Genomic DNA, 14527 nt, shown 5'->3' with positions numbered 1-14527 from the left:
AGTTAAACATTTAACATACTGTCATTATTATGATAAACACATAGGCTATAAAATTTGGATAGTTCTCGTAAAATCAGGATAAGATGTACCACACATATGCACACTTGTGTACCGAGCACCGTGCTACATACAGTATGGCACATGGATTGAGATGATGCTGGGGAGAAAATAGTTTGCTGAAGTGAAGTCTCATCCACTGTCAGATGAACAAAGGAAGCAGGACATCATGACTGATGAGAATCTTAACCTTGGGTTCACTCTGCAGAGCCAGGCAGGAGGAAGACCAGACCCCGAGGTCTCCACTGCCACACAAGCAGTGAAGACAGATGCACAGAAACTGAGATGGACATTTCAAGTTCTGATGTGATAATGTGTAATATATAAGAGCATGCTTGTGTGCATTTGTTTCTCAGTCACTCAGTTGTATCCGACTCTTTGTAACCCCATGGACTATTGCCTGCCAGGCTCCTCTGTCCATAGAATTTCCCAGGCAAGAACACTGGAGTAGGTTGCCATTTCCCTCTTCATGGGATCTTCCTGACCCAGGGATCAAACCTGTGTCTCCTGCATTGGCAGGCAGATTCTTTACCACTGAGTCACCAGGGAAGCCCCTAATAAGAGCACTGACTACATTTGCTCATTTCCTGATAGCATGCAGTGTAGATAGGAAATTATATTCATTTTTAGGTGCTTTAGGAAGCTACAGTTAAAATCTATCTCCTTTTTTTCACAGGATTAAAGTCAGAAGGCCTTTATAGAGTCTCCGGGTTCACAGAACACATCGAAGATGTCAAAATGGCATTTGACAGAGGTAGGCTTGCCCTTTGCATGTATGTGTGTTAGTTGCTCAACTGTGTCTGACTGTTCATGGACAGACCCCATGGACTGTAGCCCACCAGGCTCCTCTGTCCATGGGATTTCCTAGGCAAGAATACTGGAATGGGTAGCCGTTCCCTTCTCCAGGAGATCTTCCCAACCCAGGCACCTAACCTGGGTCTCCTGCATTGCAGGCAGATTCTTTACCATCTGAGCCACCAAGGAAGACCCAGACTTGCACGTTATTGAGTGCTAAATGACTTATCCTTAGCATCTTCTCTTTTGGAACCAGTTTTATTATAATGGAAATGGGGTTTTAGAGCTACTAAGAGCTGTTCTTTAGGAAGCCAGGAAGTAATGTTTTGTAATCCATAGTTTTCTCATAGTTCTCTGATTCCCTGGGGGAAGTGTTTTTTAAAAAGTCATGGACAGTTCACCACATGGAGAAGTGAGTTTAAAATACTACTTGAATAATCAGACAGCCTTTGGTCCCATTAAGCTTCTTGACTTTGTTGCCCAACATTTAAGATCTGTCACATGGCACCATGGCACATGGTACCTTCTGCATCCTCTACCTCAGATCCCATTTATTCTTCTCCTTCTCCCAGAGATCCAAAGAGGAGAGCATAGTGATGGGGGTACCCCTGGCACTAAACTAGGGGAAGTTTAGGAGGTGACTCCTTTTCTTCTTGATGACTGTGCCATACTGTCCTCCAGGCCATATTCTCGCTTAGGCCAGATATCATGAGCTAACTAGGGAACTCATTAAAAATACAGATCAGCAGGGGCCACCCTGGGAACTCATTCAGGAAGCTGAGCCTAAGAATCTGTATTTCCTTTGAATGATCCAAATAATTCTGATATAGCCAATCAGAGATGGAACCTCTGGCCCACTAGATAGGTCCTCTGCTCTGTAGAATAGTAGATGAGGTCTTTGATGATCTATCTGCATGCTCATAGCCACAACCTCCTCTCTATAGACTTTGTACCCTAGCAATACTGAAGTATTCCCCACCTCTCTTCATGAACAAGCATCTGGGGTCACCTTGCTCTCTCCATCTAGAATGTGTTCACAATTCTGCCTGGCAAACACCTAATTGTTTTATCAATGTCAGCTTAAGTCTTCCCTTTTCATGACTGTTCCCTGACCACCCCACACTGACCTAAGAATTCCATTTCCTTTTCCTCTGTCCCCCTCCACGTTTCCACATTTCTCCAGCAGAGCTGTCTTCCCATTTCCTTGCAGTTGTTGAGCTTCATGCCCGACTTCCAATCTAACCAGAGTCATTTAACAAAAGTACCATTGGCCTTCTGTATCTGCAGGTTCCATGTTGGTAGCCTCAACCAATTGTGGATCAAAAATATGTTTTTTAATTCCAGAAAGTTCCAAAAAGCAACACTTGAATTTGCCACAAGCTGGCAACTATTTATGTAGCATTAACATTGCATTAATATTATTTACATAGCATTTACATTGTATTAGGTATTATACATAATTGGAGAAGGCAATGGCACCCCACTCCAGTACTCTTGCCTGGAAAATCCCATGGACGGAGGAGCCTGGTGGGCTGCAGTCCATGGGGTTGCTAAGAGTCGGATACGACTGAGCGTCTTCACTTTCACTTTTCACTTTCCTGCATTGGAGAAGGAAATGGCAACCCACTCCAGTGTTCTTGCCTGGAGAGTCCCAGGAACGGGGGAGCCTGATGGGCTGCGGTCTATGGGGTCACACAGAGTTGGACACAACTGAAGCGACTAAGCAGCAGCAGCAGCAGAGATGATTTAAAGTATACAGGAGAATATACATAGGTTATATGCACATAGAAAGCCATTTTATATAAGGAACTTGAGCATCCACGGATTTTGGTACCCATGCGGTGGGGAGTTCCTAGAACCAATCTCCTATGGATACTGAGGGACAAATTTATGTCTTTTCTTCTTTAATTCCCTAGGGCTTAACAGTGCCTGGCCCATGGTAGGTTCTCAGTAATTTTTTGTTAAATACATAAATAATGCAATCAGATGGCCTATCTGCTACACTCTTACTGTTTTCTGTACATTAAGAGCTTTTTAATCCTCAGAACCAAATTCACTGAGACATTTGTTCTTTCTTTCAATTCTCTATAAAAAAGATAATGCTAATAGTCCCTATATGATTGAAAAAATTTTATAGATTGTGACAGTTAAATTGGACTGATATCTACTAATGGTAAAAACAAAAAGTCAAAATATGTCTTCAGAAAGATTGCAAAAAATAGTAAGAAATATAACATTACCTACCCATGAGGGAAGGTTTAAGTTTCCCAGATTAAAGTCTTAGGGATTAAGGAAGGAATAATCAAGTGAAAAGAAACTTTGGTAAGCCTGAAAGAAACACTAAAATCTGAATATATTCAACTTATTTTATGTATGTGATCTTCAAATCCAAATCCAAAGAATACTATATGAGATTCTTGATTTTATAATTTCAAATTAGATTGTTATCCTATTATAAGCTTTGTGTCTAGAATATAAATTACTGTGCTAGACTTCTATTTAGCAAATTACCAGGGGCTGGCACCCAAAGAACTATTTTAAGTCTATTTCACTACATTTTTGGCTCTACTTACCCTCAGACCCAAAATCCCTCTTACCAAACTTCTCTTTGTTACTTCCCGCATCTCCATGTCATTAGATGCCAAGCGAGTCAGCTGAGACTTGTAAGGGAGCATTCATTGTCGCATCTTTTTTTCTTTCTGGGCACGGTTTAACTTGGTGAAATAAGATCCTAATTAGGAACTGGATCACTGATTGTTTTTCAGATGGTGAAAAGGCAGATATATCTGCCAACATCTATCCAGACATAAACATCATCACTGGAGCCCTTAAACTGTATTTCAGAGACTTACCCATTCCTGTCATCACCTATGATACCTATTCCAAATTTATAGAAGCAGCGAGTAAGTATTGAGTACTAATTGTTTAATGGCACCAAATTTTTAAGTGTGATGCTTTTGACTTCAAGAAAATGAAAACTCAGAACCTGATTAAATTATGGCATGAGGACTTGCTTTGCCAAGTGAGGGCACAATGGTACAGTTAGTAGAAACCCAGACACAGTACACTAGCTGAGTGGAACCAGTGCTAAGCCAGTTCTACTCGACTGATGCTGGGGACCAGGCAGTTCTGTCTCTCCCCACTGTTTCTTCTATGCTGAAAACCAACACAGACTTACTCTGTTATATGTTGAAAGTGAAATGCTTTTCTAGTAAGCAATCAGATATTCTTCAGTGAGGGCTGTATAGATTAACTACTTTCATCTATTAAGCAGAATCCCCTTGCTAATTGATTAAAGTCATACCCCAAGTTAGGGCACCTTGATGCTGTTCAAAATTAGTAACAGGCCGAGAAGATACTGTATCAAATACTATCCTAGGAACTCTCACCAATATCTCCTTTTTTAACCTTTTCATCTAGCTGATGAGGCACATATTGTAATCCCATTTTACAGAGGAGGTAAACTAAGCTTAGAGAGCTGAGCTCACAGGTCCAGAAATGGAACATTAGCACTAGTCTTCCGTCAGCCTAGAGCTGCTCCTTCAGGGTGTGGCACTTGGGTCAGTGCTGTCAGGTGAGAGGACCTGTGTGTGTCTGTGTGTGTGTGTTGGGGGCGGGGGGAGTTGCATTACACTTTGTCCAGGACTGTAGTGAGGAAGGGGAGATTCAGGTGCTAGAATGCATGACACAGAAGTCAAGCACACTTTGAGGAAGTTTTTATTAAAAACTATAATCTTTAAAGATATATGTTGCTAAATGTAGTAACAAGATACCTGATGGGGAGAAACATGGGCAGACTGCAATCGCTCAGGGTGTACTTTCCAGATGAGCTGTGGCTATACTCCCTGGTCAGAGCATTCTTTCCTGGATCCCAGTGGTCTTGTGGGGAAGGTTCTGACAGCAGGTACCCTCTGCCCCAGGAGGAATGACCAGGAGAGCTTTCTTTGAATGGCTGCCAATACCTATCAGAGTCCTGAAAACAGAAGCATGCATGCTTCCTCCCATTGTTAACGTGCCTACTATCTACTTCCTAACCTGGACAGCACCCTGCGGTTCACCATGCCAACATTTTCACAAAAAGTGCCAACAGTGCACCCTGAATTAGCTGGCTCACCTGCCAGTGCCCTTGCATTATAAAGTGGATTCAGTTATGCCTGCCAAGAAAAGATTTGGTAGACAATTTCAAGAGAAAGCTCCCAAGTGTGGTCCAGTTTAAATTAAAGCTGGTCATAGTTTCTAGCAAATCCAGTGTTCAGAAGATGGGCAAAGCACAGTCTGTGCATGTGCCACCAGTAAGTATCTACAAGGCTGCAGATTCCTGGAGGGCAGCCTCCTGCCATGCAGCCAGTGGACATTCAATACGCATGTGGCTCCCAGCCTCAAACCCTTTCTGGAATAAGACAAGACATGAACAAATGGATCACTTTAAGTGAAATATTATTAGACATCCCCTTCACCTGTAGCCTGAACAAACCAAACTTCTTGTAGTTTCTCTGAAAACTTGAATGTTTCAGCACTGCACTGATATTCATTATGTGTGATCTTCACAGAAATCTCCAATGCGGATGAGAGGCTGGAAGCGGTCCATGAAGTGCTGATGCTGCTTCCTCCTGCCCACTATGAGACCCTCCGATACCTGATGATCCACCTCAAGAAGTAAGCTGACACCTCCTTGGCGCCGCCTCTGCACACTCTATCTGCCCTGCACAGTTGATGCGTTAGGAAAAGTGCACAACCTCCCCAACCCACTGAGTGAACAGATCCTCCTTTTAAGTGAATTAGGTTACCTTCTCCAGGTCAGCCCATTGATAACCCTAGACACTCACTGTGTCTAGGAGATAGCAGAAGCTGCTTCCCGCACTTTAGATGTGTCCTGTCTCTGAGGCTGGTACTGTTAGGAGCCTCACGTTACAGGTAATACTTCTGAAGCTTAGGGACATTACACAACTGATGCAGAGAGGCGAGGTAAAGCCAGGATGGAAACCCAGTTTGACCCATAGCCCCTAATCTGTTTTAACCATGTGTCTAGGCTGCCCCTGAGTCTGCACCCTCCTCCCACAAAGCCTTGAACTCTGTGTTCTGTCCCTCCTTTTGCTCACCCTAAACCCAAACTCCTGAGCTGCCTTCTTTCTGGGCAAGCAGATTTCCACCCTGACTTCTTGTTTCATCTGATGTATTAATTATCTGTCGTGTGTGTGTGCTCAGTCATGTCCAAATCTCTGCAACCCCATGGACAGCCCACCAGGCTCCTCTGTCCATAGGATTCTCCAGGCAAGAATACTGGAATGGGTTGTCATTTCCTCCCACTGACTGACAGATTGCTTGAAACTGTAAGTGTTTATTATTGCATAGTCTCTGTGGACAGGAATCCAGGTGGCTTTTGCTGGGTGCCTTTGGTTCAAGGTTAATAATGAGGCTGCAGTCAAACTGACAGCCAGGCTGCAAGGCTCGAGTAAGGAAGCGTCCACTTCCAAGCTCACTCACATGGTCTTTGGCAGGATTCAGTTCCTCAGAGGCGATTAGCCTGCAGGTGTCACTTGCCGACTGTTCTCAGAACAGGAGCCCTGTTTGCTGTCATATGGATCTGCCCATAGGCAGCTCCCCACATGGCAGCTGGCTTCTCTTACAGCAAGCAAGCAAGACACCCATGACGGAAGACAGCCTTTCTGTAACCTAATCTCAGAAGCCATACCCCACTGCTCTTGCTATTACTCTATGTGTTGGAAGCAAGTCACTAGGTCTAGCCTATGCTCTAGGGCAACAGTCACCAGCCTGTTTGGCACCAGGGACCAGTTTCGCTGAAGACAGTATTTCCATGGACCAGGGTTTGGGGGATGGTTTGGGGATGAGTCAAGCAGATTACATTTATTGTGTACTTTATTTCTATTGGTCTTCTCTGATAGCTCAATTGTTAAAGAATCTGCCTGCAATGCAGGAGAGCCCGGTTTGATTCCTGGGTCAGGAAGATCCACTGGAGAAGGGATATAGGCCACCCACTCCAGTATTCTTGGACCTCCCTTGTGGCTCAGCTGGTAAAAAATCCACCTACAATGCTGGAGACTTGGGTTCAATCCCTGGGTTGGGAAGATCCCCTGGAGAAGGGAAAGGCTACCCACTTCAGTATTCTGGCCTGGAGAATTCCAGGGACTGTATAGTCCATGGGGTCGCAAAAAGTCGGACACGACTGGGCAACTTTCACTTATTTCTATTATTATTACATCAGCTCCACCTCAGATCATCAAGCATTATTAGATCCTGGAGGTCAGGGACCCCTGCTCTCGGGGAAGGAGTTACAGAAGGGTATGGATTCCAGAAGACAGAGCTCACTGGGGGCCTTCTCAGAGGCTGCCTGCCACAGGGGCTACACACTGGGTTATTTGTGTGAGGGCATGTGAGACAGACAGAGATGGCTGTTTACAGTACACTGGAGTCTCTGGTTCTAGACTCTTTTACCTAAACCACAGATCTCTTTCCTTCACTGTACTTGTGAGGTCAATATATTGGTCTTTGAGATGTTGACAGGATCAGGGTACTTCTGTGTGCCTTCCTCTGTGTTTTGGGGGGATATATGGTAGCAGCCCATTTTTAGATAAAATAAACCAAAAAATATCTATACTGACCAATTTACAGATCGGTTCAGTAAATGAAAGGAAACAAGTTGATAAAACTATAGAAACGCTTAATGCATTGAGGTTTTAATTTTTCTACCTTTAAAACATATAAATACTCTTGCTCATATTCAAGGTGATCAGAAATGTAACAGTTATCTTAGAGTCTCATTTTGATTAATTTATTGAAGAGTACAAGTAAATTTTGGATAAAAAATAGGCTTGAATGTCAGTCTTCCTTTTAATTAGCTATAAGTTATTTCTTTTAGTGTCCAATTATGATACTTTGAAAGGCAAAGTAAAAAAATGCTGACACATCCCAGTTGAGTCTTAAATGCCAATTATTTAGTATTTTTTACTATGGAGGGGTTGCTATCTATCTTGTCTGGTCAGGTGTGGTGACTGACTTGATGGACAACTATGAGTAGTTTGAAAATGAAGAAAATCCTCTTTCTTACCTCCCTCTTAACTTTGCAATGTGAAGGTAACGCAAGCTGAGTTGACCTTTCTAAAATAATACTAGATGGCTAGTCTTAGGAAGGTTAGTTCAGCTTCATTACCTTCACAGTGCAAAGTTAAGATGGCAGCCTACTCCAGTATTCTTGCCTGGAGAATCTCATGGACAGAGGAGCTTGGACAGCTATAGTCCATGGGGTTGCAAAGAGTGGGACACGACTGAAGCAACTTGGCATGCACACACGCACAGCTAGGCTTAATTAGCTTTAAGAGAATAAACACAAAGAGAGAGCTCTCTGTAAAAAACTTAAACATATGTTAATCCTATTTTGCTCTTCTTGAAGAATGTACTCCCTTTTAGATCTATTATGAACATCCTAAAACCTTAATTCCTTCAAGCAAGAATCTGAGAGATCATAATTTTATTCTACTTAGGAAGGTGTTAAGCCAACTTTGGAATTTGAACTTCATGTTTAAAGGCTTTGCAGTTCTTACCTGGGTGTTTTTAAAATAATTTATTGGAGTATAGTTGATTTCTGTTTTGTTACTTGCTGCTGTACGGCAAAGTGAATCAGTTATACATAAGCTGATACCCACTCTTCCATAGATTCTTTTCCCATATAGGCCATTACAGAGTGCTGAATAGATTTCCCTCTGCTATACAGTAGATCCTTATTATTTGTCTATTTTATATATAGTCCTATGTGTATGTCAAGCCCAATCTCCCAGTTTATCCCTCCCTACCCCCATTTCCCCCAGGTAACTGTAAATTTTGTTTTCTACATCTGGGACCCTGTTTTGTAAATAAGTTCATTTGTGCTTTTTTTTTTTAAGATTCCATACATAAGTGATATCATATGGTATTTGTCTTTCTCTGACTGACTCAGTATGACAGTCTCTAGGTCCATCCTTGCTTCTGCAAGCGGCATTATTTCATTCCCTTTTACAGATGAATAATATTCCATTAGGATCCCTGGTGGCTCAGACAGTAAAGAATCTGCCCGCAATGCGGAAGACCCAGGTTCAGTCCCTGGGTTGGGAAGATGCCCTGGAGAAGGGAATGGCAACATATACACATATTCCATTGTGTATATGTACCACATCTCCTTTATCCTCTGTTGATGGGTATTTAGGTTGCTTCCATGTCTTGGCGGTTGTAAATAGTGCTACAGTGAACACTGGCATGCATTTATCTTTTCAAATTAGAGTTTTCTTCAGCTATATGCCCAAGAGTGGGACTCCTAGGTCATATGGTAGTTCTATATTTGTTTTTTAAGGAACCTCCATACTGTTCTCCACAATGGTTGTACCAATTTACAATTCCATCAATAGTGTAGGAGGATTCCCTTTTCTCCACACCCTCTCCAGCACTTTTTGTTTCTAGATTTTTTGATCATAGCCATCTGACTGGTGTGAGATGATACCTCACTATACTTTTGATTTGCATTTCTCTAATGATTAGTGATGAGTATTTTCAATTCTAATAACAATTACTGCTCCAGACCTCATCCTGTGGGAACTAAAAATAATGTCTAACTGTGTTCCCACTTGGCCACATTCCAGCCATTCTCTTGTCCCGTGACAATGCCTTGACCTTTCTCCTTGGGCAGTAGCCCTGCCAGCAGTCAGGGAATCTGCCCTCAGCTTCCTGGTTTGCCAGCATACAGACCAGTGGACAGCAAGAAGAGGGAAATGAAGACAATCATACAAGCCTCCAGCATACAGAGCTGTGGGGACAGCAAGATGAGGGAAATGAAGACAAGCATACAAGCCTCCAGCATATAGACCAGTAGAAAGCGAGGAGGAGGAGATAAAGAGAGTCATACAAGCATACAGACAGTGGACAGCAAGAAGAGGGAGATAAAGATAGTTATACAAGCCTCCAGCATGTAGACCAGTGGACAGCAAGAAGAGGGAAATGAAGACAGTCATACAAGTCTAGACTAAATCTGTATGCATCATGGGCCACCTAATAATCTTTACTGCCCCTTCAAGTCAATATTCCTTCAATGAGAGTTCCATGTTTATTTAGAAAGAGGACTGATTTTATAGTGTTCAAAAGTGTGTCTATACCAGATTCACTTAGTAGTTCACTTCTGTGGGCTGAAGACAATGTCAATAATCTAAAAAATTAATCTGAAAATTTAGTTCAGTTCAGTCGCTCAGTCGTGTCTGATTCTTTGTGACCCCATGGACTGCAGCATGCCAGGCTTCCCTGTCCATCACCAACTCCCAGAGCTTGCTCAAATTCATATCCATTGAATCGGTGATGCCATCCAATCATCTCATCCTCTGTTGTCCCCTTCTCCTCCTGCCTTCAATCATGCCCAGCATCAGGGTCTTTTCTAATGAGTCAGTTCCTAGCATCAGGTGACCAAAGTATTGAAAGTTTCAGCTTCAGCATCAGTCCTTCCAATGACTGTTCAGGACTGATTGCCTTTAGGATTGACTGGTTCAATCTCCTTGCAGTCCAAAGGACTCTCAAAAGTCAACACCACAGTTCAAAAGCATCAGTTCTTCAGTGCTCAGCTTTCTTTATAGTCCAACTCTCATATCCATACCCAACTACTGGAAAAACCATAGCTTTGACTAGACAGACCTTTGTTGGCAAAGTAATGTCTCTGCTTTTTAATATGCTGACTATGCTTGTCATAGCTTTTCTTCCAAGGAGTAAGCATCTTTTAATTTCATGACTGCAGTCACCATCTGCAGTGATTTTGGAGCCCCCCAAAATAAAGTCTGTCACTGTTTCCATTGTTTGGCCATCTATTTGCCCTGAAGTGATGGGACCAGATGCCATGATCTTCATTTTCTGAATGTTGAGTTTTAAGCCAGCTTTTTCACTCTCCTCTCTCACTTTCATCAAGAGGCTTTTTAGTTCTTCTTCAGTTTCTGCCATAACGGTGGTGTCACCTGTATATCTGAGGTTATTGGTATTTCTCCTGGCAATCTTGATTCCAGCTTGTGCTTCATCCAGCCTGGCATTTCACATGATGTACTCTGCATATAAGTTAAATAAACAGGGTGACAATATATAGCCTTGACATACTCCTTTCCCGATTTGGAACAAGTCTATTGTTCCATGTCCAGTTCTAACTGTTGCTTCTTGAACTGGATACAGATTTCTCAGGAGGCAGGTAAGGTGGTCTGGTATTCCCATCTCTTTCAGAATTTTCCACAGTTTGTTGTGATCCAGTCACAGTCAAAGGCTTTGGCATAGTTGATAAAGCAGAAGTAGATGTTTTTCTGGAATTCTCTTGCTTTTTCTATGATTCAACAGATGTAGGCAATTTGATCTCTGGTTCCTCTGCCTTTTCTAAATCCAGCTTGAACATCTGAAAATTCATGGTTCACATACTGTTGAAGCCTGGCTTGGAGAATTTTGAGCATTACTTTACTAGCGTGTAAGATGAGTGCAGTTGTGTGGTAGTTTGAGCATTGTTCAGCATTGCCTTTCTTTGGAATTGGAATGAAAACTGACCTTTTCCATTCCTGTGGCCACTGCTGAGTTTTCCAAATTTGCTGGCATATTGAGTGCAGCACTTTCACAGCATCATCTTTTAGGATTTGAAATAGCTCAACTGGAATTCCATTACCTCCACTAGCTTTGTTCATATTGATGCTTCCTAAGGCCCACTTGACTTCACATTCCAGGATGTCTGGGTCTAGTCCAATGATCACACCATTGTGGTTATCTGGGTCATGAAGATCTTTTTTGTATGTTCTTCTGTGTATGCTTGCCACCTTTTCTTAATATTTTCTGCTTCTGTTAGATTCAAGGGATTAGATATGATAGAGTATCTGAAGAACCATGGATGGAGGTTCGTGATATTGTACAGGAGGCAGTGATCAAGACCATCCCCAAGAAAAAGAAATGCAAAAAGGCAAAATGGTTGTATGAGGAGGCCTTACAAATAGCTTAGAAAAGACGAGAAGCTAAAGGCAAAGGAGAAAAGGAAAGATATAAGAATCTGAATGCAGAGTTCCAAAGAATAGCTAAGGAGAGATAAGAAAGCCTTCCTCAGTGATCAATGCAAAGAAATAGAGGGAAACAATAGAATGGGAAAGACTAGAGATCTCTTCAAGAAAATCCAAAAATTACCTTTTAAAAAATACTTCTCTATAATTCGTCCTCAATTTTCTTTTGCAAATTCCGAAACCAGAGAAGCTCTCAGGGGCCTATGTTCATAATCAGTACACAAATCCACCCTTGACTCTGTATAACGTCTCTCTGTGTATGTTTGTCTTGCAGGGTGACTATGAATGAAAAGGACAATTTCATGAATGCTGAAAATCTGGGGATCGTGTTTGGGCCCACCCTGATGAGACCTCCTGAGGACAGCACCCTCACCACCCTCCATGACATGCGGTACCAAAAGCTGATTGTGCAGATCTTAATAGAAAATGAAGATGTTTTGTTTTAATTCACCTGGAAAATGAGTTGAGTGGCCCCAGCCCCATCTAAGTTGATAAGGCTAAAGAAATAAAAACATCTCTTGCACTTGATTTGTTTTCCAAACAAGTGATGGAATTTCCTGGACCACAGTGGATTGCCAGGTTGGCTACTGTGTCTCATAGACACTGGCCCCTCCACGGGAGAACAGCAAGGATGAGGGCGAGAAAAAGTCCTCACCTCGGGTCTTTGCCGTGCCTCGTATGTCTGTCTGTTTTGTTGGAAGAGTGATTAATAAATCTTTCTTTAACTTATTAAAAAAAACAGTGTAGACCTTTAAACTTCTGTCTTATCAGTAATAAAAGGGAACTTAATTCATAGAGGTACTTGATACAGTTATACATTTTCCACTTACAAAAAGAAGACAATTCTATATGTTAAATGTTAAATGAAACTTATATTGTAAGATGTATTTTTATTTTAGCTGCAAGAATGTTACTTTATTTTAGCAAATAGAACTCAATGCAGTGCATTGATTATTACCCTGTATACCTTGTCCTGCCTTCTCGCTGTGATCCCTGAAAAAGTTTCCCATGAATGCAGTATTATCTTGACATACCTCTGTCCTTATCAGTGCTTTGCAGTGAAATGTCACCTCCCACCTCTGTCCCTGCTTTTAATAGTTTTTGCTGTTAAGCACTGGCATTTTGCTATCGTGCAGTATATGTTTATTGCAATTGTAGGATGGTCTGTCACATCTACAATTTTCTTTCCATAGAAATTTTGTGAAATCCCAAAGTATGTTTCAGAATTGGTCATAGTTCTTCCATATCATGTGTATACATCACAGAACACACAGAACATGGTCATTTTACATAAAATGATCTGGAAACACTGGTTATATCTAGGCCACGTAAAAAGCACTTTTCCTCTTCATTTCAGGCAAGCACTCTGAATCCATCTGTTAATGGCAAGTCACATTTTCACCATATGTCTGTATTTCTGAAAAGTGAAACCTGCAGAGTCATTGTTGATTTTTTTCATTTTTGTTTTATAAACAAGCATATTTTTTAAAGAATAAGTTTGGTTTTTATGAATATGTGTACCTCCTTGATCAAAGTAGCTCTAATGGATAATTTAATATGATTTGATGACTATAGTTCTATCTTATTGGTTCTATTTATCTTATCATGAGCTTTCAACACCAAGATTTCTATATTTTGTAACATAGGTAAAATATTTAAAATGTCAAAAAACTGTAAACCTAAATTTGTTTTTCTTAAACCTAACTACAATGTCTTTCCCTCTGATTATCTGAGACGATTCATGTTGTTACTCACCAGTCTTGTTTTGGAGTGACCAGAAGAGAATTACTGTGTGTTAAGTGAGCTGAAAGGGGAGAGATCAGTGCAGTTATGGCACTCGGGGGTCAGGATGGTTCTGCTTGGTCCCTGTTAGCATCGTTCCTCCCAGCTGTACAGGTTTGTTTGTTGTAGCTTATGTACTTCTTGATACTGTCAAAAAATTATCTGGAAATGGTTTTATTTTGTGAAGTGAACAATACTTTGTAATTTATGATAGTGTAAATGGAAAGAAAAGCATTAAATGTATTAAATCTCTGTCTATCATTTGGGAAGATATGAAAGAAATTGGTGTTGAGGGCTAGAGGGAAAGAATATTCACAACACTGCTCCCACATGGGTTTTAGGCAATAAAGTTTCTATCATCGCCAAAGCACAATAAGAAAAGAAAGATCCCACGGAGTCTCCACCTCTGGTCCCACCTCCCCCTCCAGTTTCCTCCTGGGGAGCCTGCCTGCGATTAGGGTTCCAATACTCTAGCTTCCCTTTCTGTAAGACCCACTGTGTTTATGTCCTTCGTTGAGTTACATGGTCTTTAGAGCAGATCACCCTATGCTGCCTGCAGGAGGGCAGAACAAATGGAGTCAGAAAGACTCATGTTTGAGTAGCAGAAAGTAAAGTATTAGTCGCTCAGTTGTGTTCAACTCTCTGCAACCCCATGGACTGTAGTCCACCAGGCTCCTCTGTCCATGGGATTCTCCAGGCAAGAAAACGAGTGGGTTGCCATTCCTTTCTCCAGGGGATCTTCCCGACCCAGGGATCAAACCTGGGTCTTCCACATTGCAGGCAGGTTCTTTACCATCTGAGCCGCCAAGGACCTGTCTGTTATTGGCTGCATATGACCTTGGGAATGAGTT

The 14527-nt window shown here is 41.8% G+C and overlaps 1 protein-coding gene across 1 annotated transcript in view; it reads left to right on the top strand.

The window, feature by feature from the left end:
• CHN2 (chimerin 2) overlaps positions 1 to 13937 on the top strand; it is a 41833-nt gene extending 27896 nt beyond the window's left edge. The window contains exons 4-7 of the mRNA XM_010829354.1: positions 734 to 811; positions 3618 to 3755; positions 5403 to 5508; positions 12169 to 13937. Coding sequence (XP_010827656.1) covers positions 734 to 811; positions 3618 to 3755; positions 5403 to 5508; positions 12169 to 12340 — 494 coding nt within the window. The 3' untranslated portion in view covers positions 12341 to 13937. The remainder of the gene's footprint in view (positions 1 to 733; positions 812 to 3617; positions 3756 to 5402; positions 5509 to 12168) is intronic.
• The last annotated feature ends 590 nt before the right edge of the window (positions 13938 to 14527 follow it).

This window comes from Bison bison, unplaced genomic scaffold, assembly GCF_000754665.1.
Source record: "Bison bison bison isolate TAMUID 2011002044 unplaced genomic scaffold, Bison_UMD1.0 scf7180017858770, whole genome shotgun sequence".
In the NCBI taxonomy this organism is placed as follows: Eukaryota; Metazoa; Chordata; class Mammalia; order Artiodactyla; family Bovidae; genus Bison; species Bison bison.
This window is presented reverse-complemented; position numbering and strand designations above follow the sequence as displayed.